Below are 24,058 nucleotides of genomic sequence, written 5' to 3'. Positions count from 1 at the left end.
ACGATCATGTCGTGTGTCCCAATGCTTGACACATTGATAACCAATAGCTACTAAGTCACGTGTAAAAAAATATATATATGTTGACCTTGATTTTCTTCCCTTGTTTCCATGCCATCAGGAGCATCTGCGTATCTTCGCAAGCAATGCGATTGGACGCATTTGAGAGGAGCGTATGTTTGGCTCATGACACTGTGTTATGGAGCCCACCAGGTGTCCCTGTTTCATAATGATGGTAGCTTTTCTCATGAGCTCTTTCAGAGCTCGTTGACTTTGTCGATGTGACTCTGTTTCCGGATAATATTTCAGCGCAAGGAAGGTTTCCACTAGTTACCACAGCCACAAATTGGCTATATCGTAAAATTCATGAAAACTGAAATGTGCTTTGTGTTCTTCATTTAAGGTTAGGCATAAGGTTAGCAGTATAGTTTAGGTTTAAAAATCACATTTAAAGAAGTTACATTGTAGAAATACACGGGGTTTATGACTTTGTGGCTGTGGTAAGTAGAAGAGACCGTGTAAAATTGCTGCAATGTTTACGTGTTGTCTGGGATGCTGCGGAGATGGGGGAACGGGGCATCTTCTTCTCAAAGAAATGCCCACCGTCCAGTTAGACACGCATCATATGGGTGAGAGGCAAAAACTTTCCGACGGTTGTTTTTTAAGCTGTAAAGGCCGGTCTGGTTAGCCTAACTTGGCTAACAAATCAACGTAGCTTGCTAGGGGTCTAACATCCACCTGGCTGTTTTCGGCACTGCAGTCGTAAATAAAAAAAATATTTAGATTTCTTTCTCCTTTAGGCACCGATGTAGTCATAGTGAAGAGTGGCCGGAGAATATGTGGCACCGGTTGTTGCCTTGCCAACGCTCCCCTGCACCAAAACAAGAGTTACTTTGAGCTCAAGATCCAGTCCACAGGTAAGTCAATTATTGAAAATGTGTCCATATACTGTCCACCTGTCTGTCCAGTTGCGATATTAGCATGTAACACTTAAAAAAAAATGTATGCCAGCAAAGCCACTACACAACACAACACTAAACAATACATGAATTGCACTATTTTTGAATTATTAGTATTTATTTTTTTAATTTATCCGTTATTTTACCAGGTAAATTGACTGAGAACACGTTCTCATTTACAGCAACGACATGGGGGATGAATGAGCCAATTGTAAACTGGGGATTATTAGGTGATCTTGATGGTTTGAGGGCCAGATTGGGAATTTAGCCAGGACACCGGGGTTAACACCCCTACTCTTACGCCATAGGATCTTTAATGACCTCAGAGAGTCAGGACACCCATTTAACGTCCCATCTGAAAGACGGCACCCGACACAGGACAGTGTCCCTATAATGGTGACAAACAGTGCCCACAAACTGTTAGGGCCTTAATAAAACTGTCCCAATAGCAGAGTCCCAACACCTTACCACTGCTACACCTGGCTATCAGCGGAGCCTTGTCTGACAGCGAAACAGTTAATGTAGCCTAATTTTCTGCCTTAAAAAAACATAGCTGATATGGTTGACTTGCTTAAACAAATGTGGTTTCTACTGACAAATGATATGTACAAACTATGGAGTAAGGGGACGACGAGCGGCTACGAGGCAATCTGTAATTTCGATTAAGACAATGAGCGATCTAGGACAGATGTAGTCAATATAACTATTTGTTCAGCACTTTTGAAATGTACAGCGACAGAATTCAGAACATAGGCCGTTCTTACAGTATTCTCCCTGTACACCAAGTCAGAAACATAGGATAAATAAAGGGGGCATATAAGCAGACAATGAAAGTGCTTACAATATTAGATGACATTTCTCTAAAACAGGCTATAGGCTACATGTGCACCACCAAGTCAGAACAGTAGGCTAAATTGAGGGTTAAAGGGACCAAATTATAAGGGTGAGGCGCATGGGCTACTAACAGCTTACTACACAACAAACACTAATGTATACTGTAGCTATGAAAGTAATACTATCTCCCTGGCATATTACATGATTTATGTAGCAGCATACAATACATTTCTGGACTCACTTTGTTTTGATGTGCTCACTTTAACAGGCAGTCCTTAGTGGGCAAATTTTGTCATCAAAGTCTGGCATTCTCTGGATTTATGGTGCTTTAAACACAACTGGGAACTCGGAAATAAACAATGTTGAATCATGATTGCATCAGTGAATCCACAGATTACAAGTTGAAGATAAATAATTTTACTTAGAGTATTAGTATATTAGTAATTGGCTGACCCGGTCTCTCCAGATCTCCTAACAGTACTATTTCTAGGGTACATTTTAGATCAATGCTATGCATTTTCAGCCATTCCTGAACCTGAGGGCAATACCAAAATAAATGGTTTATTGATTCTGTATCCTCACAACAAAATCTGCAGAGCTTTGATGATTTTATGCCCAAAATATTCAACATTTTGCTGGTGGCAAGAATTCTATATAATAATTTTAGCTGAAAAGCATGACGTCTTGATTCTTGTGTTGTTTTATATATCAACTCATACACCCTGTACCATGGAATCTGTACATCAAAAATCTCTTCCCAACTATTTTGCAATCTGTATGGCACAGTTGTCAACATCCTGGTCCTCAAATTAAACTGGTATACTTTCCTATTTATGCTATTTTTATTCCTCCGCAAGTTTTGATCCTTTATATTGGGCAGACAGACCAGTTCCCTACCTCCTCCCACTGCCACCTGCCTCCTCCATTTTTGGGGTAATGCTGTAATCAGTTGGTTGTACTCTTGGATTGAGCAGACCTTCCTGTACAATTCTGATAACTCCATGAAGGACACAACTTTAACATTCCAATTTACAATATAATTTAAGATCAAAATACCCTTTTTAAACATCTTTCCCATAAATACAGGTATTTTTATCAAAGAGCACATTTGAGTTCAGCCATAATATTTGTTGTAATATTTGTTCCGTCTTTTCAGGGTGATGAAATTGAAATTGTAGCCAGCTCTGCAATTCTTGTTTGAAAAAGATACTTGGCAATCTGCACAAAGGAGAAAATACCCTTTTTAAACAATGGATGAGCTTTTCTTAGTAATCTACTTGAGAACCATTTAGGGTTCAAGTTAAACTTTTGAATAAGTGAAGTTTATATAGGTTTAGTGCTTTTATATTTAATAATCTCAACACACCCAATTCATATTCATTATATAGATAGGCCCGCTTTATTTAGTCTGATTTAGCGTCCCAGATAAAGCGAAATATGTTTTTCTCATATGATTTGAAAAACGAATCATCAGTAGGCAGCACCATAAGTGAGTAAACTGAGATATGACTAAGGAGTTAATCAGGGCAATTTTTCCATAAATAGACAGGTATTTACCTCTCCATGGTTGCAGGATCTTGTCTATTTTTACAACTTTTCTATTGAAATTCATTGTGGAGAGCTTATTTATATCTTTTGTGATATGAATACCGAGTATGTCTACTTCACCATCAGCCCATTTTATAGGTAAACTGCAGGGTAATGTAAAAGTTGTATTTTTTTAAAGATCCAATACATAATATCATAATGAGGTTTTAGTCCAGAGAGTCCAGAAAAGTTATCTAGATCTTCAATGAGACATTGCAGGGATCTAGCGTTCGGACTTGAGTCATCAGCATACATGGACACCTTTGTTTTTAAGCCTTGGATTTCTAATCCTGTTATTGGATCTGATTTTATTAGCTAGCATTTCGATGGCCATAACGAATATATATGGTGACAGCGAACACCCTTGTTTAGCTATTCAGAACTATGATAAGTAGCCATTATTTACTATTTTACACCTGGTGTTGCCATACGTTATCATTACTAATTTTACAAGAGAATCACCGAAATTGAAAAAAAATCCAGGCATTTATAAATAAAATCCAATCTTAATTTATCAAATGCCTTTTCAAAATCCCCTATAAATACCAGGCCTGGCTTCTTAATGTTTCATAATGTTCTATTATGTCTAGTAGTTGTCGTATATTATGTCTTCCTTAATTGACCCCCTTGTAAACGTAACAGATTTATACCAGCTGTGTCAGGCCCGCCACGTATTGACTCATCCAGCTGTAACACATATAATTCACTGGCTTGTATGCAAAGCAGTAATCGTTTCAAAACATCTCCTGCCATGTCACTGATGCGTCGTGAAACAGTGTTATTTGATGAAGGCATTGTCTGTATTGTTTTTTGGGGGCCTTTTCCCAGCCATATCTGCGGCAGCAGGAAGAATAAAGTCCTCCACAATAGTATGGGGCTTGCCTGTCCTAGCCACTCGGTAGCTCACCATATAAGAAAGTTCTAGCCCCTTCTTATTAATGGTATCTGTTGCTTTTATTCACGTCTTACTCCTCGAAAGTTGTCTTTATTCTCACTCAAACTCCTGTGGCTTATTTTTCAAATGGTCATGTTTAGTTTCTAAATGTCTGTGCAAGAATGAAGGTTTCTCGCGAGAGAGTAACAGTTAATGTGATAGGATGTTAATTATTTGACTAGGCTACCTGTATTTGACATTGTTGTTATTTCGCTGATTACTTGATGGTCAAATTTTTATTTTGGGCAGTGAAACGAGGCTACTCAGGCGAGAAAAAAACCCAAATGTAAATCCCTGTTGAAAATATAAATGTACTGTTTGAATTTTTTAAAATAATATATTTTTTAATGTGAATCACATTTTTATTTGGCGTACCCCCGACTGCATTGCGCAGTTTGGGAATACCTGGTATACAGGATGCAATTTAAGGTTGAGTGCTGCAGCTATCTAAAGAAACAGAGACATTTTTGAAATAAAAAGTTTATCTTGACATTAGTCCACTAATTCATGTTCCTCACAAAAGAGTGTTGGAAATCTCTTTCCAGATTCTGACGACAACCTATTTCTGACAGAATAATGTGCTCTGACAAAGGCTGTAAACTATTGGGCTTTCGGGAAAAAGATTTCCAACGACCTCCCTCGAAGCTCCTTGATGGGGGTGGCCATTGATGGTGGCAGGTGGCTAGATGCTGTTCCTCAAGTCTGTTTTGACCTGAAATAACAGAAATAATAATAAGAGATGGGTGAGGGACAAAGATGATCTACTTTCACATTTAAATATTCTTACTTGTTGCATTGCAGAGAAGTCCCTCTCACAATTAATGGAAGACACTGGTATAGTCAGTGCGATTGATACCAGCTGGGTAAGACGGCGCTAGAGCTGTCCCCAATCATCAAAATGCGAGGCCAGCTTTGTCTTTGCCATCAGCTGGTCCAAGCCCTGAAACACAAAAAGATGTACAACATTAAAGAAGAGCCAACAGAGTGGGAGTTCAACAGGAAAAAGGGTTGGGCAACACTGGCCTAAAATGTTGTCTTCAAAAGATTATCACACTCATGCCATACCTTGAATGCTCCAACTAGCACATGTTGCTTGTAAGCGGGCCACTCTTGCAGCATAGCAGCCTCTGGCGCTTGCAAGAACTGCCTGGAGAGGAGAGTCAGGTTAAAGGTGTTTAACTTCTCACTAGAGAACACAGCCTGAGGTCCCAACACACTGAAGGCCCCCAGAATCTCCAGGTGCTGGAACCTCCAGTCTAGGCTGTCCTTGAGGCCAACAAGATATGGATTCATGACCTAATTACAGCACAAAACAGAAAATGAGTGATTAATAGCTGTCTTAGTTTATCCAACACAATTGATGTAACATTGTTTTCATCACAACATTTGAAAACAAATGTTTTTACCTCCTCTCTGAACCGAGCCCAGAACTGCTCCCTGGTCTTGGTCTTCTCCAACGGGCCTCTCCCTCTCCTCGATGTTGAATGTGCCCAGATCCATTGGGTCATCGAGGTCCTAGTGGACTTGGCTCAGTAATGACCCCTGGGAATCACCAGAATGTTTTATGGCGAGGAGTGATGCCATTGTCACAGGGACTTACAACACAAGTTGTTTTGCTTGAAGTTATTATAATGAAGTGTCAATATGTAACAGTATAACTTTAGACCGTCCCCTCGCCCATACCCGGGCGCGAACCAGGGACCCTCTGCACACATCAACAACAATCACCCACGAAGCATCGTTACCCATCGCTCCACAAAAGCCGCGGCCCTTGCAGAGCAAGGGGAACAACTACTTCAAGGTCTCAGAGCAAGTGACGTCATCGATTGAAACGCTATTTAGCGCGCACCACCGCTAACTAAGCTAGCCGTTTCACATCCGTTACAAATAGTGCTTAAATATTGTCAGTCCTTAAATACAGTCCTGTGACTGTTAAACCGACACATTTGCACATGTTTGAACATGAAGATAGAAAAGAATGTACCTGCTCTTTTATGGCCAGGAAGTTTACATCCTCCTTTCGGAATACTTTTGAAAGCCGCGTCAGGTGTGGCAGCACGTCCCCCTGCAGGTAAAGTGCTGCCACAAATCTGAGAGTTAGAAAAGTTTGTCACTCCACAATGATACATCAATTGACAATAGAAAACAGGTTTTAAAAGCCACATTGTCGACCACTCAAATACAGTTTTGAGTCCACTATCTATAATACATGTAGGCCTACCTGTACATGGCACAGACAGTGTCAAGGCCCTTAGCAGTTGGACACCGGTTCACCTCAGCCAATACTGCGCTGAGGTTTCGCTGAAGATTAGCCACGGCCAGGTGCTGGGACAGCCAGCAAACATCTTTCACTTCCTGCAAAATACATTTATTTTTAGTGTAGATGCAGTAGGTAAACAAGAGGAGACCAGAGTAGCCAAGTGAAGAAATGTGATGCATAATCTCACCTTCACTTTTAAGTATTGAAGTCCCAAGGTCGCTGAAGCAGCTTTCAAGACTTCTGTCTTGTTACTGCTTTTGGCAAAGTAACTATGGAGCTGCTGCAGGTGCTCCTTGATAGTGTCCATATAGGGGACCTCAGCTGATGCATCTTTACAGGCCAGAGCAATGCAGTGGGCAGCACAAGCCACAGGCACCGTCCACAGGAAGGCATCCTTTAGCTGTTTTGCCACACCACTAAGTTGTCCTGTTTGTATCACAGGAAAAAAAAAATGGAAGAAATTGTTAATGCTAAGACTTTGTGTTGTGTCCATACCAGTCATCACTGCAGCCCCATCAGTGCCCAGGACGTACAATCTATGTTGGTATCTTTTTGATGTGCAGCACCACCTTGATGGCGGCAACGATGGTGTCTGCCTTACCATCAGCGACTGAGACCAGGTCGAGGGACTGAGACCAGGTCGAGGGACTGAGACCAGGTCGAGGGACTGAGACCAGGTCGAGGGACTGAGACCAGGTCGAGGGACTGAGACCAGGTCGAGGGACTGAGACCAGGTCGAGGAACTGAGACCAGGTCAAGGGACTGAGACCAGGTCGAGGAACTGGTTGTAAAGGTGTCCCTCTTGATCCATGTATCTGGAAAACGTACAAAAATCCATACACAATTGCATTATTACTCATGGATGACTGTAGAATATCACAACTAAAAATAATTGTACAACTCTAATTGAAATAATACCTGACATGTAAAATCCAGGTACTTATTAGTTGCCACATCTGTAGTTTCATCAGGCTCCAGGCCATTGGCTACAGATGTCTGGATTAGAGGTCGACTGGTTATGATTTTTCAACGCCGATACCGATTAATCGGCCCATTATTTATTTATTTGTAATAATGACAATTACAACAATACAATACTGAATTAACACTTATTTTAATATAAAACATAAATAAAAATCCATTTAGCCTCAAATAAATAATGAAACATGTTCAATTTGGTTTAAATAATGCAAAATCAAAGTGTTGGAGAAGAAAGTAATATGTGCCATGTAAAAATGTGTGCCATGTAAAATATGTGCCATGTAAAAAAACTAACCTTTAAGTTCCTTGCTCAGAACATGAGAACATATGAAAGTTGGTGGTTCCTTAACATGAGACTTCAATATTCCAAGGTAAGAGGTTTGTAGGTTGTAGTTAATATACACTGCTCAAAAAAATAAAGGGAACACTTAAACAACACAATGGAACTCCAAGTCAATCACACTTCTGTGAAATCAAACTGTCCACTTAGGAAGCAACACTGATTGACAATAAATGTCACATGCTGTTGTGCAAATGGAATAGACAACAGGTGGAAATTATAGGCAATTAGCAAGACACCCCCAATAAAGGAGTAGTTCTGCAGGTGGTGACCACAGACCACTTCTCAGTTCCTATGCTTCCTGGCTGATGTTTTGGTCACTTTTGAATGCTGGCGGTGCTTTCACTCTAGCGGTAGCATGAGACGGAGTCTACAACCCACACAAGTGGCTCAGGTAGTGCAGCTCATCCAGGATGGCACATCAATGCGAGCTGTGGCAAGAAGGTTTGCTGTGTCTGTCAGCGTAGTGTCCAGAGCATGGAGGCGCTACCAGGAGACAGGCCAGTACATCAGGAGACGTGGAGGAGGCCGTAGGAGGGCAACAACCCAGCAGCAGGACCGCTACCTCCGCCGTTGTGCAAGGAGAAGCAGGAGGAGCACTGCCAGAGCCCTGCAAAATAACCTCCAGCAGGCCACAAATGTGCGTATGTCTGCTCAAACGGTCAGAAACAGACTCCATGAGGGTGGTATGAGGGCCCGACGTCCACAGGTGGGGGTTGTGCTTACAGCCCAACACCGTGCAGGACATTTGGCATTTGCCAGAGAACACCAAGATTGGCAAATTCGCCCCTGGCGCCCTGTGCTCTTCACAGATGAAAGCAGGTTCACACTGAGCACATGTGACAGACGTGACATAGTCTGGAGATGCCGTGGAGAATGTTCTGCTGCCTGCAACATCCTCCAGCATGACCGGTTTGGCGGTGGGTCAGTCATGGTGTGGGGTGGCATTTCACCTCCATGTGCTCGCCAGAGGTAACCTGACTGCCATTAGGTACCGAGATGAGATCCTCAGACCCCTTGTGAGACCATATGCTGGTGCGGTTGGCCCTGGGTTCCTCCTAATGCAAGACAATGCTAGACCTCATGTGGCTGGAGTGTGTCAGCAGTTCCTGCAAGAGGAAGGCATTGATGCTATGGACTGGCCCGTCCGTTCCCCAGACCTGAATCCAATTGAGCACATCTGGAACATCATGTCTCGCTCTATCCACGCTCTATCTATGCCACGTTGCACCACAGACTGTCCAGGAGTTGGCGGATGCTTTAGTCCAGGTCTGGGAGGAGATCCCCCAGGAGACCATCCGCCACCTCATCAGGAGCATGCCCAGGCGTTGTAGGGAGGTCATACAGGCACGTGGAGGCCACACACACTACTGAGCCTCATTCTGACTTGTTGTAAGGACATTACATCAAAGTTGGATCAGCCTGTAGTGTGGTTTTCCACTTTAATTTTGAGTGTGACTCCAAATTCAAACCTCCATGGGTTGATAAATTTGATTTCCATTGATAATTCTTGTGTGATTTTGTTGTCAGCACATTCAACTATGTAAAGAAAAAAGTATTTAATAAGAATATTTCATTCATTCAGATCTAGGATGTGTTCTTTTAGTGTTCCCTTTATTTTTTTGAGCAGTGTAGTATTTATAGGACTTTCTCTCTATACCATTTGTATTTCATATACCTTTGACTATTGGATGTTCTTATAGGCACTATAGTATTGCCAGTGTAACAGTATAGCTTCTGTCCCCCTCCTCGCCCCTACCTGGGCTCGAACCAGGAACACATAGACAACAGCCACACTCGAAGCATCGTTACCCATCGCTCCACAAAAGCCGCGCAAGCGCAAGGGGAATAACTACTCCAAATCTAAAAGCGAGTGATGTTTGAAACAGTATTAGCGCACACCCAGCTAACTAGCTAGCCATTTCACATTGGTTACACCAGCCATTAGGCTGATAGGCTTGAAGTCATAAACAGCGCTGTGCTTGCGAAGAGCTGCTGGCAAAACGCACAAAAGTGCTGTTTGAATGAATGATTACGGGCCTGCTTCTGCTCAGTCAGACTGCTCTATCAAATCAGACTTAATTATAACATAATAACACACAGAAATACGAGCCTTTGGTCAATAATATGATCGAATCCGGAAACTATAATTTCGAAAACAAAATGTTTATTATTTCAGTGAAATACGGAACCGTTCGGTATTTTATCTAACGGGTGGCATCCCTATGTCTAAATATTCTTGTTACATTGCACAACCTTCAATGTACGTCATAATTACGTAAAATTCTGGCAAATTAGTTCGCAATAAGCCAGGCAGCCCAAACTGTTGCATATACCCTGACTCTGCGTGCAATGAACGGAAGAGAAATTACACAATTTCAACTGGTTAATATTGCCTACAAAACTGGATCAGTAGTTATAACTAGTGATTATGATTTATTGTTTTTTATAAGATAAGTTTAATGCTAGCTAGCAATTTACCTTGGCTTCTACTACATTCGCGTAAAAGGCAGGCTACTCGTGGAGTGCAATGGTTAGAGCGTTGGACTAGTTAACTGTAAGGTTGCAAGATTGGAACCCCTGAGCTGACAAGGTGAAAATCTGTCGTTCTGCCCCTGAACAAGGCAGTTAACCCACAGTTCCTAGGCAGTCATTGAAAATAAGAATGTGTTCTTAGCTGACTTGCCTAGTTAAATAAAAGGTATTCAAAAAAATAAATACAAAAAATAATAATAATCGGAAATCGGCGCCCAAAAATACAGTTTTCCGATTGTTATGAAAACTTGAAATCGGCCCTAATGAATCAGCCATTCCGATTAATCGGTCGACCTCTAGTCTGGATGGCATGGAGGATAGGCTCCTCCACAACTTGAGCCAGAATCTTCAACATTTTGTCCACTATTGTGTGACATGTAGTTTGTGTTCTTGCCAATCTTCATGTAAATGAGAACAATGTGAAATAAGTCAGGTGACATTTAAATAACAAGTGAAGAAAATATGAACAAAAACACCTTGAGCTTTTGTGAAGTAGTCAGAACCCAGCAATTCAGCAAGGTCCAGCAGTTCTGGAACATGTGAACAGCAACAGACATAATGCGTTATTACTGAGCCACGGTTAGTGCACAATCTGAAACATATTTTACATTAGAAGACATTTAGAGTGTAGTTCAGTGGAATTACTGGTGTCTGGGGCAATACCTACTACAGATAGCAAGCATTACAAAACTATACATAATGCTGTAGGCCTTACTCATCTCTCCTCCTTCCATCTCCCCTCCTGGCTCTCTCCTCTCCTCTGCTCCACTCTGTCCCTCATGCATCCCTACCTCACTCCCGGGATTCTGCCTCTTCTCTGTCTAGTACAGTAAGCCATAAACTTATAAAAACGATAGCTTAAGCTTTTAAAGAGTTAGCTAACTAAATAAAGTTTCATTTAATTCAGGCTGATTTGACAGCTAGCTAAGTTGTTAATTAACTGACACTTGTCTCTGCGCCCCATTTCTCTTTCGTTGCTGTGGCGGGAAATATTTCAATAAACTAATGAGGGGAAAAAATCTAATCGAGGACCGATAAATGTAGCCATCTTGCTTGCACTTGAATCTTCCAAATTAACTACCTAACTTGCTAGACTAGTAACGTTTGTTAACCATGTTTCTATCACTAATATTATAGATCTACATTATGTTAGTAGAGTTTTTAGGTTATAGCTAGCTTATGTAGTTAACTAGTTGGCTTGCTAACGTACCTTTCTTGCAGGTTCTCACGTAGGTGCACTCTGACTTGATTCAAGTGAATTGTCTTTCGTGCCGCAAAGGTTCTGTGTTGGGCACTGGTCCCTGGCGTGCCGTTTCTCGCGCAGGTTCACTCTGAAGTGATTCAAGTTATTATATTTCGCACTGCAGAGCGCTGGTCACTGGCGCGCTGTGTTTCTTAAATTGCAGGCTGCCTGCCACAGCTCACAGAGCTAAATAACCTTTAGAACTATGTTGAACCCAGACATATTATCTATTTACCAAGAAAAGCGAATGTGCTTTACAGAACTGTATTGAAACTGTTTGGTAGAAATAGGATGTTTATTTTTGTGTAGCGGCAATGATTCTGCCCTGGCATAGCGCCACACGTAAATGAACGCAGAGGAAACACTGATGATGTCATTGATATCATTTTATCTGTGGCCAATGAATTTGAGCCTTCTTGGATGGGCACTTCTAACTCTGGTAGGTTTTTGCGGTGGCGTAGTGTTCCCCTGAGTGACAGAACACTGAGCCAATCACGGCGCAAAAAGAGAACATTACCAACCCCTATGCGCCGTATTTTCAGTTGGCTGCCCCACCACCACAGAAAGCACTGAGCTAGTCTGAAACACCTGTATTTTGGAGCTGCCTTACTCAAGAAAGCAAAAAGAGACCATGTTTGTATGCGGCTTTATTAACTCAATGATTATTTATTTATTTTACATTGTTTGCAAACTGACATGTGACACGCATGCAAATCACACAGTTATAATTATTTTTTAAGCTAAACAGGTGGGGCTCTATCTGCCTTGAATGACTGGTCGCCACTGTGTCTGTCTATGTGTGGGAGATAAAATAGATAAGTTACTACGGGTAATGTATTTTGGTGTGGGTGTGTGTGCACAGAAGGCAGGGTATGTACTATGTACCCCATTCATACTGTAGATGCTAACTGTTTTAGCACCTATTGACAATAGTAGCTTCTGACCGGGGGTGTTTAAACATTAACACCCATCGCTTGCGATACATTCCTTATGTTTCCAAAAACGTATCTTTCATATCAGTGTGAAATCATTTTCAAAAAAACAAAAGATTCAATGACTACATACCTTTTTATAGGGTATGGTTAGTGTTCCCACACGGCCATATTCCATGTCACATCGCTTGGTTACAGACAGAAGACATAGGCTAATTGGCTCTGTAGCCTATTGTTACAAATGCCTTTATACCAAAGAAGTTGATGAACTACACTTCCTCTCCAGTTACTCTTACACACAGGTGTTCAACCTGGAGAGGAAGTGTAGTTCATCAACTTCTTTGGTATAAAGGCATTCGTAACAATATGTAACAATATGTGCGTTCCGCCACCTACTGTGCGGGTGGATAATAAAGATCCCCAACATGAAATAATGCAGGGTAAAAAATGAATAAATTATAGTATGGAATTGCAGTTGAAGTCAGAAGTTTACATACACCTTAGCCAAATACATTTACACTCAGTTTTTCACAATTCCTGACATTTAATCCTAGTAAAAATTCCCTGTCTTAGGTCAGTTAGGATCACCACTTCATTTTAAGAATGTGAAATATCAGAATAATAGTAGAGAGAATGATTTATTTCAACTTTTAATTTGTCCATCACATTCCCAGTGGGTCAGAAGTTTACACACATTCAATTAGTATTTGGTAGCATTGCCTTTAAATTGTTTAACTTGAGTCAAACGTTTTGGGCAGCCTTCCACAAGATTCCCAATCCTAACTGAGTCAGGTTTGTAGGCCTTCTTGCTCGCACGCGCTTTTTCAGTCCTGCCCACACATTTTCTATAGGATTGAGGTCAGGGCTCTGTGATGGCCACTCCAATACCTTGACTTTGTTGTCCTTAAGCCTTTTTGCCACAACTTTGGAAGTATACTTGGGGTCATTGTGTGTAAAAATAGTGTTTAACAGGATTTTGTAACGACTACCTCATCTCTGTACCCAACACAAACAATTATCTGTAAGGTTCCTCAGTCGAGCAGTGAATTTCAAACACAGACTCAACCACAAAGACCAGGGACCAGAGGTTTTCCAATGCCTCCCAAAGAAGGGCACCTATTGTTAGATGGGTAAAACATTTTTTTAAAGCAGACATTTGAATATCCCTTTAAGCATGATGAAGTTATTAATCACTCTTTGGATGGTGTATTAATACACCCAGTCACTACAAAGATACAGGCGTCCTTCCTAACTCAGTTGCCGGAGAGGAAGGAAACCGCTCAGTTATTTCACCATGACTTTAAAGAAATGTTTGTTTCAGAGTTTAATGGCTGTAATAGGAGAACTGAGGATGGATCAACAACATTGTATTTACTCCACAATACTAACCTAATTTACAGAGTAAAAGGAAAGGAAGCCTGTACAGAGCAAAATAATTCCAAAACATGCATCCTGTTTGCAACAAGGCACGAAAATAATACTGCAAAAAATGTGGCAAAGCAATTAACTTTTGGTCCTGAATACAGACTGTTGTGTTTGGGGCAAGTCTAATACCACACATTACATTACAGAATACCACTCTCCATATTTTCAAGCATAGTAGTGGCTGCCTCATGTTATGGGTATGCTTGTAATCGTTAAGGACTGGGAAGCTTTTCAGGATAAAAAAAGAAACAGAATGGAGCTAAGCACAGGCAAAATCCTATTGAAAAACCTGTTTCAGTCTCCTTTCCAACAGACACTGGGAGACAAATTCACTTTTCAGCAGGACAATAAGCTAAAACACAAGGTCAAATATACACTGGATTTGCTTACCAAGATCACATTTACTGTTCCTAAGTGGCCTAGTTACAGTTTTGACTTAAACCTACTTGAAAATATATGGCAAGACTTGAAAATGGTTGTTTAGCAAAGATCAACAACCAATTTGACAGAGCTTGAAGAATTCTGAAAATAATAATGGGCAAATATTGTACAATCCAGGTGTGGAAAGCTCTTAGAGACCCAGAAGAGAGGCTCTTAGAGACCCAGAAAGACTCACAGCTGTAATCACTGCCAAAGGTGATTCTTGTCACGCCCTGACCTTAGAGATCCTTATTAATTCTCTATGTTTGGTTAGGTCAGGGTGTGACTCGGGTGGGAAAGTCTGTTTTCTATTTCTTTGTTTTTGGCCGAGTGTGGTTCCCAATCAGAGGCAGCTGTCTATCGTTGTTTCTGATTGGGGATAATATATAAGTTGTCATTTTCCTTTTGGGTTTTGTGGGATCTTGTTTTCTGTTTAGTTTCTTAGCCTTACAGAACTGTGCGCTTTCGTTTTTTGTCTTTGTTGTTTTGTTTTGGTGTCATCAATAAAAATACGTTGTACGCCTACCATGCTGCGCCTTGGTCCACTCTTCATTCTACAAACGAGAGCCGTTACAATTCTAACACGTATTGATTCAAGGGTGTGAATACTTATGTAAATGTTATTCTGTATTTCATTTTAAATACATTTGCAAATATTTTTTAAAACATGTTTAGTTTGTCATTATGGGGTATTTTGTGTAGATGGGTGAGAAAAACATATATTTAATCCATTTTGAATTCCGACTGGAACACAATAAAATGTGGATTAAGTCAAGTGGTATGGATACTTTCTGAAGGCACTGTATTTGCACCTCTGTAAACTTCTTGTGAAATGGTTTAAAAAGCAGCACAGTACGGTTTGTGTTGGGGAACTTGTTTTTAAGGTTCTGAACCGTGTGTGCAGGTATATGGGGGATAGGTGTGGCCACTCAGAAGGTGAACCTGAACCAGGTCCCCATGGGGCAGGACATCAACAGCCTTGTCTTGAGGCATGATGGCTCGGTGTACCACAACAACGAGGAGAAAAACCGCCTGCCTGCCAACAGTCTTCCACAGGAGGGGGACATCATGGTGAGTGGACTGGTTTGGTGGAGCGCAACAAAGTCATACTAAACACACTCAAGGTCTATATAAAGTGTCAATAAACATGAGCTATAACAACTCAAGCAAGGAAAGCACATGGCATACTTGACAAACATAGGCATATTATTATATTCTAATAAACAAAAGGAAGTCCTCAACTCCAGATACATAGGCAAAAAAATGTACTCAATAATGCATCCAGGTAATGAAGGGAATAAACTTCAAAAGGTAAGAACTATAAACTAACAGTGCAAATATCATGGAACAGCTATATGGAAACTCCATTATCATGGTACTTCTTAATGGTAAGATTACAAACGTATGTTATGGCAAGTGTAATCAAAACTTGTATCTCTATGGTAAGTGGTGAAATAAGTATAACTACCGGTAGTTATAATTGTGATGGCTTAGCAGATAATAAGAAAAGATGATCAGTCTTTACCTAGCTAAAAGAGAAGGAATATAATATCTGGTGTTTACAGGAAACTCATTCTACACCTTTTAGATGAAGTTGAGTGGGAAAATGACTGGGGTGGGGGAGATATATTTCACCCATGGACAAAGAAACTCAAAAGGGGTGATGATATTAATGAACAATAATTTAGATCCAAACGTGCAAACTGTTCAAATGGATCCGTAGGGAATGTGGTTCCTTTTAAATATGCTATTGGACCATAAACCGATTTGGCTCATTAATCTATACAGTCCAAATAATGATGATCCACGCTTCTTTGAAAATATATATAATCATTTATCGATCTTACAAGCCATACATGACTCAATTATTATGGTGGGAGATTATAATACGGTTTTAAGTACCTCAATGGACCGTAAAGGAAATCACACTACAAACTGTCACTCTCGTGCACCTCATACACCTCATGCACACAAGGAAATCCTGAATATTATGGATATATTGGAACTAGTGGATATTTGGAGGCTTAAATATCCTAACCTAGTGAGCTATACAGTACCAGTCACAAGTTTGGACACGCCTACTCATTCAAGGGTTTTTCTTTATTTTTATTATTTTCTACATTGTAGAATAATAGTGAAGACATCAAAACTATGAAATAGCACATATGGAATCATGTAATTAAACAAATGAAAATATATTTTATATTTGAGATTCTTCAATGTAGCCACCCTTTGCCTTGATGACAGCTCTGCACACTCTTGGCATTCTCTCAACCAGCTTCATGAGGTAGTCACCTGGAATGCTTTTCTAACAGTATAGTCCCCACGATATGCAACTGTTCAGGGAAGTCAGGAACCAATACACTCAGTCAGTCAGGAAAGCAAAGGCTAGCTTTTTCAAGCAGAAATTCGCATCCTGTAGCTCTAACTCCAAAACGTTTTGGGACACTGTAAAGTCCGTGGAGTACAAGAGCACCTCCTCCCAGCTGCCCACTGCACTGAGGCTAGGTAACACGGTCACCACTGATAAATCCATGATAATTGAAAATTTCAAGAAGCATTTCTCAACGGCTGGCCATGCCTTCCTCCTGGCTACTCCAACCCCGGCCAACAGCTCCGCCCCCCCCCCCCTCCCCCCCCCCCCCGCAGCTACTTGCCCAAGCATCCCCAGCTTCTCCTTCACCCAAATCCAGACAGCAGATGTTCTGAAAGAGCTGCAAAACCTGGACCCGTAAAAATCAGCTGGGCTAGACAATCTGGACCCTCTCTTTCTAAAACTATCCTCTGCCATTGTTGAAACCCCTATTACCAGCCCGTTCAACCTCTCTTTCGTATCGTCCGAGATCCCTAAAGATTGGAAAGCTGCTGCGGTCATCCCCCTCTTCAAAGGGGATGACACCCTAGACCCAAACTGTTACAGACCTATATCCATCCTGCCCTGCCTATCTAAAGTCTTCGAAAGCCAAGTTAATAAACAGATCACTGACCATTTTGAATCCCACCGCACCTTCTCCGCTGTGCAAACCGGCTTCCGAGCCGGTCACGGGTGCACCTCAGCCACGCTCATGGTACTAAAATATATATCATAACCACCATCGATAAAAGACAGTACTGTGCAGCCGTCTTCATCGACCTGGCCAAGGCTTTCGACTCTGTCAATCATCGTATTCTTATCGGCAGACTCAATAGCCTTAGTTTTTCTAATGACTGCCTCTCCTGGTTCACCAACTACTTTGCAGACAGAGTTCAGTGTGTCAAATCGGAGGGCATGTTGTCCGGACCTCTGGCAGTCTCTATGGGGGTGCCACAGGGTTCAATTCTCAAGCCGACTCTTTTCTCTGTATATATCAATGATGTCGCTCTTGCTGCGGGCGATTCCCTGATCCACCTCTACGCAGACGACCCCATTCTGTATACTTCTGACCCATCCTTGGACACTGTGCTAACTAACCTCCAAACGAGCTTCAATGCCATACAACACTCCTTCCGTGGCCTCCAACTGCTCTTCAACGCAAGTACAACCAAATGCATGCTTTTCAACCGTTCGCTGCCCGCACCCGCCCGCCCGACTAGCATCAACACCCTGGACGGTTCCGACCTAGAATATGTGGACAACTATAAATACCTAGGTGTCTGGCTAGACTGTAAACTCTCCTTCCAGACTGATATTAAACATCTCCAATCCAAAATCAAATCTAGAATCGGCTTTCTATTTTGCAACAAAGCCTCCTTCACTCACGCCGCCAAACTTACCCTATTAAAACTGACTATCCTACCGATCCTCGACATCGGCGATGTCATCTACAAAATAGCTTCCAATACTCTACTCAGCAAACTGGATGCAGTCTATCACAGTGCCATCCGTTTTCACTGACTGGAACGAATTGGAAAAATTGCTGAAGCTGGAGACTAATATTTCTCTCACCAACTTTAAACATCAGCCATCTGAGCAGCTAACCGGTCGCTGCAGCTGTACATAGTCCATCTGTAAATAGCCCACACAATCTACCTACCTCATCCCCATATTGTTTTTATTAGATTTTTTTTGCTGTTTTGCACATTACTATCTCTACCTGTACATCATAATCTGCTCATGTATCACTCCAGTGTTAATCTGCTAAATTGTAATTACCTCGCTACTATGGCCTATTTATTGCCTACCTCCTCACGCCATTTGCACACACTGTATATAGACTTTCTTTTTTATATTGTGTTATTGACTGTACGCTTGTTTATTCCATGTGTAACTGTGTTGTTGTTTGTGTCGCACTGATTTGCTTTATCATGGCCAGGTCGCAGTTGGAAATGAGAACTTGTTCTCAACTAGCCTACCTGGTGAAATAAAAAAATAAAAAATCGTAAACCATCTCAATTGGGTTGAGGTTGTGTGATTGTGGAGGCCAGGTCATCTGATGCAGCACTCCATCACTGTGTGGATTTATTGAGTGACATAATCATTCCAATTTTGAGCGATACACATAACTGAGGAGTGGCTCCAAATTGAGGCTTAAAAGTGTTTGTTATGGTGCACCATGGAAATAATTCACTGGAACCCGAGGTAGTAGGAGCATATCACCGTTCATGCTAATCGATAACCAGGGTAACTCTGCTAGCTGTTGTCGTGTCTTTACTATCATTAAATGAAGACTTTTAGTTTTTATCTAAGTTTCTCTGTAATTAGTATTACGCGATCAAACTGATTAATCATGTAACTGTAATTAACTAGGAAGTCGGGGGACCAAGGAAAATATTCAGATTACAAAGTTATTGTTTCCTAAAACAACTTTTCAGATATTTTCATATCTGATCAATAGTCTTCTGAATAATTAATTATTTAGTTTACCTCACGTTAGTCTCATTCCGAACGTCATAAATGCACGAACCCAGTCTTCACTTTGAGTCATCCATACATCAATTGTCTTAAATCATTTATTTATTACTAACTAATTAATTCACAGAAATGCATAAACAAACAAACAAAGTAAATATGGTTACAAGAAATGATAGGAGAATGTGCCCTAGTGGGCTAAACCGGCATGGCGGCTTGTTAGACAAAAGGGGGAGTGGGGGTCGACTGGGAAGTCACTACAGAGTTAATAATTATAACAATTGAAATGCTAATCCTTTGCACATGAACGCTCACTCATTCGGGAACAATTGCAATCAATATATATATTTATGGTCAGTGTGTCTTCTTGATCGCTGTCGAAAAGTTTTTCTTTTGTAGAATTGTCCATCTCTCTCTCTCTCTCTGTCGTGGTTAGAGGGGATAGTTCAGAGCGACATTCATTAATGTTTTTGTAGAATGGATGTTTTGGCGGTTGTCGTTCTTCATGTTCAATGATACAAAATTCCTAGCTACAGACTAGTAATTAATATCAAAGACTTGTTCTTATTCTGTCGGTATCAATAGTCTAAGAGTTTAACCACGTGATATGGTTAAAAGATTCAGCAATGGTCTGCAACCTTTGTCCCCTCGTAATGGAGAAAAACATGGTCTACTTGAGGAATTCTCAAGATTGGGGTTTTATTCGGAATTGCCGAAAAGGGGCTGTCCCAGGATGCCTGACCCTAACTGGGTTCATGGGCGGTCCTCTGATTTAGTTAAACTCAAAAGGGAATTGGAGTTTCCTTCATTAAACAGTTCAAAATCACATTACACAATTTTACAAACAGTATCATACTCACTCATTCATCTTATACAACAATTAGATGTAAACCTCATATCTGAGGCTATTACATAAACAGCGTTATGGTCATGTGGCAGCACCGTCTCCCATGAGCTTCCCCAAGATCTGACAAACGGACCAGTTCGTAGCTGGATTCTTCACCTATCTTTTATACCTTCTCCAGAACGTAAACGTTGTTCAGACCTCAAGTTCTATGAGGTGGAAGAAATTCCTTTGTTCTCTATGAAGCTTCACTCTATCTCTATACTGTGTGGCCATGAGGCAGGGTCTTCCCTAGGAATTTACGACCTCACTGACCACAGCAGCCTGGTTGAAGGAGCAGAGAGCGGGGGATGGTGCTCGCTGTACCCAAAGAGGGCAACGCCATGACGCTGTGCTGTAACACGTTATACACTGTGCACTAATGTCTTCAAATAGAAAAAGTAAACACCCCATCAAATGCAGTTGATGATGTATGTTGTGGTTGTGCAGAACACTATCCCAGTAAAAATTACAAGCAGTCTTTTCCGAACCAATGGCAGTGGTGAAGAACAATGGGCACAAGCACTGTTCATGACAAACTGTTCACACCTTTTGCATGTTTTAAATCTTATTTCCTGCAATTCTACACATTTTGTCATGGGTTGCAGAGAAACATTAGCAGTTTTAAAGCTTATTTTCTTGCCATGTCTAATGTGTATTCATGTGATTTTTGAGTGACTCAAACATTACAACAAAATTTATGGGCTAAAAAAACATTAGCTGACATGGGCTAGTTGATCTGGACATTTCTGATAAATAGCTCTCTAAGGTATGCAATGACTGACATGAGAGGAAAACTTGCTGCACTACCCAAAGTCTACTATTACAACTTTCAAGAGGATGTCGACAGCCCGACTGAGTTCCTAAACATTTTTATAATAATACTATTTTTCAGGGGGGTGGGGAAACACAAAAACAATACTGGCCCCCAGATGCAGTACACTTAGATGGAGGCTCTAAGGGTTGCGCTAGATGATGATGGACTGAGAGATCAGTCAATTAAAACCATTGGATGTTTCGTCTGCTCCTGCCATAGGCTTTCAGTCATGTCCCGTTCTGAGGCGCTCGGACACCAGACATCTCAACAGAGAGAACCGGCCGGTGGGCGAGATTATCAAAGAAATGACCACCAACAAGTTCTCTAATCTAATTCTTACTGAATTGATCACTGATCAGCTGTATTGATGTTTAAATACTTCTAAAGATATGGCCTAAATGAATCAGAATAAACTGACCAACACAATCAACATTGATCTAATCAGTTGTATGTTTTCCATCTCAGGGCATCACATATGACCACGTGGAGATGAATCTCTATCTGAATGGGAAGAATATGCACTGTCCAGCTTCAGGGATCAGAGGCACCGTGTTCCCGGTGGTTTATGGTGAGTGTGTGTGTTTGTGTGTGTGTGTGTGTGTGTGTGTGTGTGTGTACACTGCTGCATGCACACCAATACCAAATATAAAACAATTGTATTTTATGAATGTTGTTTCTCTGAACTTTTATTTACATAATATATATTAACCCATGCTCTACCTTTTAATTTCCAGTGGAAAAAAAACAGGCTCAAATGCCTAGTAAATCTGCCACAAAGTTGTCTTTATGGTTGTGGTATTTTTCTGCCACAAGAGGGCAGTTCGTACATAGCTGAAACTGACATCCTTCTTTTTGGTTGGAAGCATACGATGTAAAAGCAATTGAACACTACTAGTTGTTGTTGTTGCAGTCAGTGAGTTATGCCTGCGAAAGTACCCTCATGAAACACTGACTGAACCAATGTTGACTTGATGTCTCCTCTGTTCTAGTGGATGACAGCGCCATCTTAGACTGCCAGTTCAGTGACTTCTACCATGCGGCACCGCAAGGCTTCGAGAAAATTCTGTTTGAGCAGCAGATCTTCTGAGCAGCACCTCCGTATACCTCCAGACCTTTATACATACACACACACAACCCTCAGCTAAAAGTGTTCCTTGTTGCTCTTCAGAAATCTGTGACCTCTTCGTTCCGACTGGTTTGAGTATCCCTTTGTGTGTGTGTGTGTGTGTGTTGTGTTGCGTCCTGGTTACGCTCTGCTTTAATGCTGTTCTGGGTCAATGTGGGTAGTTTAGCTCTTGTTTGATGCCAACACTGGAGCAGTAAGAAAACGGATCCCCAGACAACAGTGAATGGCATAAAGTAGACAAAGTGTGGTGTGCATTTGCAACTGAAAGACAGTCAAGTTAGTCAATATTTATTTTATTCAGTTATAATCACCTGCATTGCCTCAATCTTTTATGGGAGCTGCTTCTTTCAGAAAAGAGAGTTTAAACAATGTTTAGGTGTTTTCTTATTTATATTTATTTGTTAAGCTGACACTAATGTTCAATGTTTTGTTTCCCTGATAATTTACTTCTAATTCTAGATTTAATTATATGTATTTTGATTTGTGATTTTAATTATGATCTGTCTTTAAAAGTAATTTGTCACGGCTCTGATTGGCATTCCAAATATCAGCAATCTGGCGAAGCTCTGCTCATTGGCTGTATTTGGGGATGTGACATTTTCCGACCCTACTGTATTTCACCGGTCAGATAAATGCATATCCTCCTTTGAAGCGTGAAAACGGTCTTAAATGTTACATGCTTATTTTTGTTTGCACTAATGAGATGTTGAATATTAAACCAAATACAATAAAGAAACTTGTCTCTGAAAGCATTTCCTCTTTTGGGACTACTTTATTTAATATACCGCAAATGTCTAGCAACCCAAAGGTTGCACGTTCGAATCTCATCATGGAGAGATTTAGCTACTATATAACTACTTAGCATGTTAGCTAATCCTTCCCCTAACCTAAACCCTTTAACCTAACTCATAACCCTTATCCCTAGCCTAGCTAACGTTAGCCACAAATTGGAATTTGTAATATACACTACAGTTCAAAAGTTTGGGGTCACTTAGAAATGTCCTTGTTTTTGAAAGAAAACCACATTTTTTTGTCCATTAAAATAACATCAAATTGATCAGAAATACAGTGTAGACATTGTTAATGTTGTAAATGACTATTGTAGCTGGAAACGGAAGATTTATTTTATTTTTATGGAATATATCTACATAGGCGTACACACTCCTGTGTTCCAATGGACAACGTGCCAGTTAGATAATCCAAGTTCATAATTTTAAAAGGCTAATTGATCATTAGAAAACCCTTTTGCAATTATGTTAGCACAGCTGAAAACTGTTGTCCTGATTAAAGAAGCAATAAAACTGGCCTTCTTTAGACTAGTTGAGTATCTGGAACATTAGCATTTGTGGGTGCGAGTACAGGCTCAACATAGCCAGAAACAAAGAACTTTCATCTGAAACTTGACAGTCTATTCTCATTCTGAGAAATGAAGGCCATTTCATGCGAGAAATTGCCAAGAATACAACGCTGTGTACTACTCCCTTCACAGAAGAGATACTCTGTCCAGTGTCTGTTATTTTGCCCATCTTAATATTTTATTTTAATTGGCCAGTCTGAGACACGCCTTTATCTTGGCAACTCCGCCTAGAAGGACAGCATCCCGGAGTCGTTTTTCACAATTCCTGACATTTAATCAGGGTAAGCATTCCCTGTCTTAGGTCAGTTAGGATCACCACTTTTCTTTAAGAATGTGAAATGTCAGAATAATAGTAGAGAGAATTATTTATTTCAGCTATTATTTCTTTCATCCCATTCCCAGTGGGTCAGAAGTTTACATACACTCAATTAGTATTTGGTAGCGTTCCCTTTAAATTGTTTAACTTGGGTCAAACGTTCCGGGTAGACTTCTACAAGCTTCCCACAATAAGTTGGGTGAATTTTGGCCCATTCCTCCTGACAAAGCTGGTGTGACTGAGTCAGGTTTTTAGGCCTCCGTGATCACACACACTTTTTCAGT

At 40.8% G+C, this 24,058-nt stretch overlaps 1 protein-coding gene across 1 annotated transcript; it reads left to right on the top strand.

The window, feature by feature from the left end:
* Positions 1-278: 278 nt before the first annotated feature.
* Positions 279-22,853, top strand: LOC139380616 (SPRY domain-containing protein 7-like). The gene is made up of 5 exons (XM_071123498.1): positions 279-626; positions 798-914; positions 15,352-15,518; positions 21,441-21,543; positions 21,965-22,853. The coding sequence occupies exons 1-5, from the start codon at positions 530-532 to the stop codon at positions 22,060-22,062; spliced, it is 582 nt and encodes a 193-aa protein (XP_070979599.1). The 5' UTR covers positions 279-529; the 3' UTR covers positions 22,063-22,853.
* The last annotated feature ends 1,205 nt before the right edge of the window (positions 22,854-24,058 follow it).

Source organism: Oncorhynchus clarkii, chromosome 22, assembly GCF_045791955.1.
Source record: "Oncorhynchus clarkii lewisi isolate Uvic-CL-2024 chromosome 22, UVic_Ocla_1.0, whole genome shotgun sequence".
Lineage (NCBI taxonomy): Eukaryota > Metazoa > Chordata > Actinopteri > Salmoniformes > Salmonidae > Oncorhynchus > Oncorhynchus clarkii.
The sequence above is the reverse complement of the archived record's forward strand: the minus strand, read 5'-3'. Positions and strand labels throughout refer to the sequence as shown.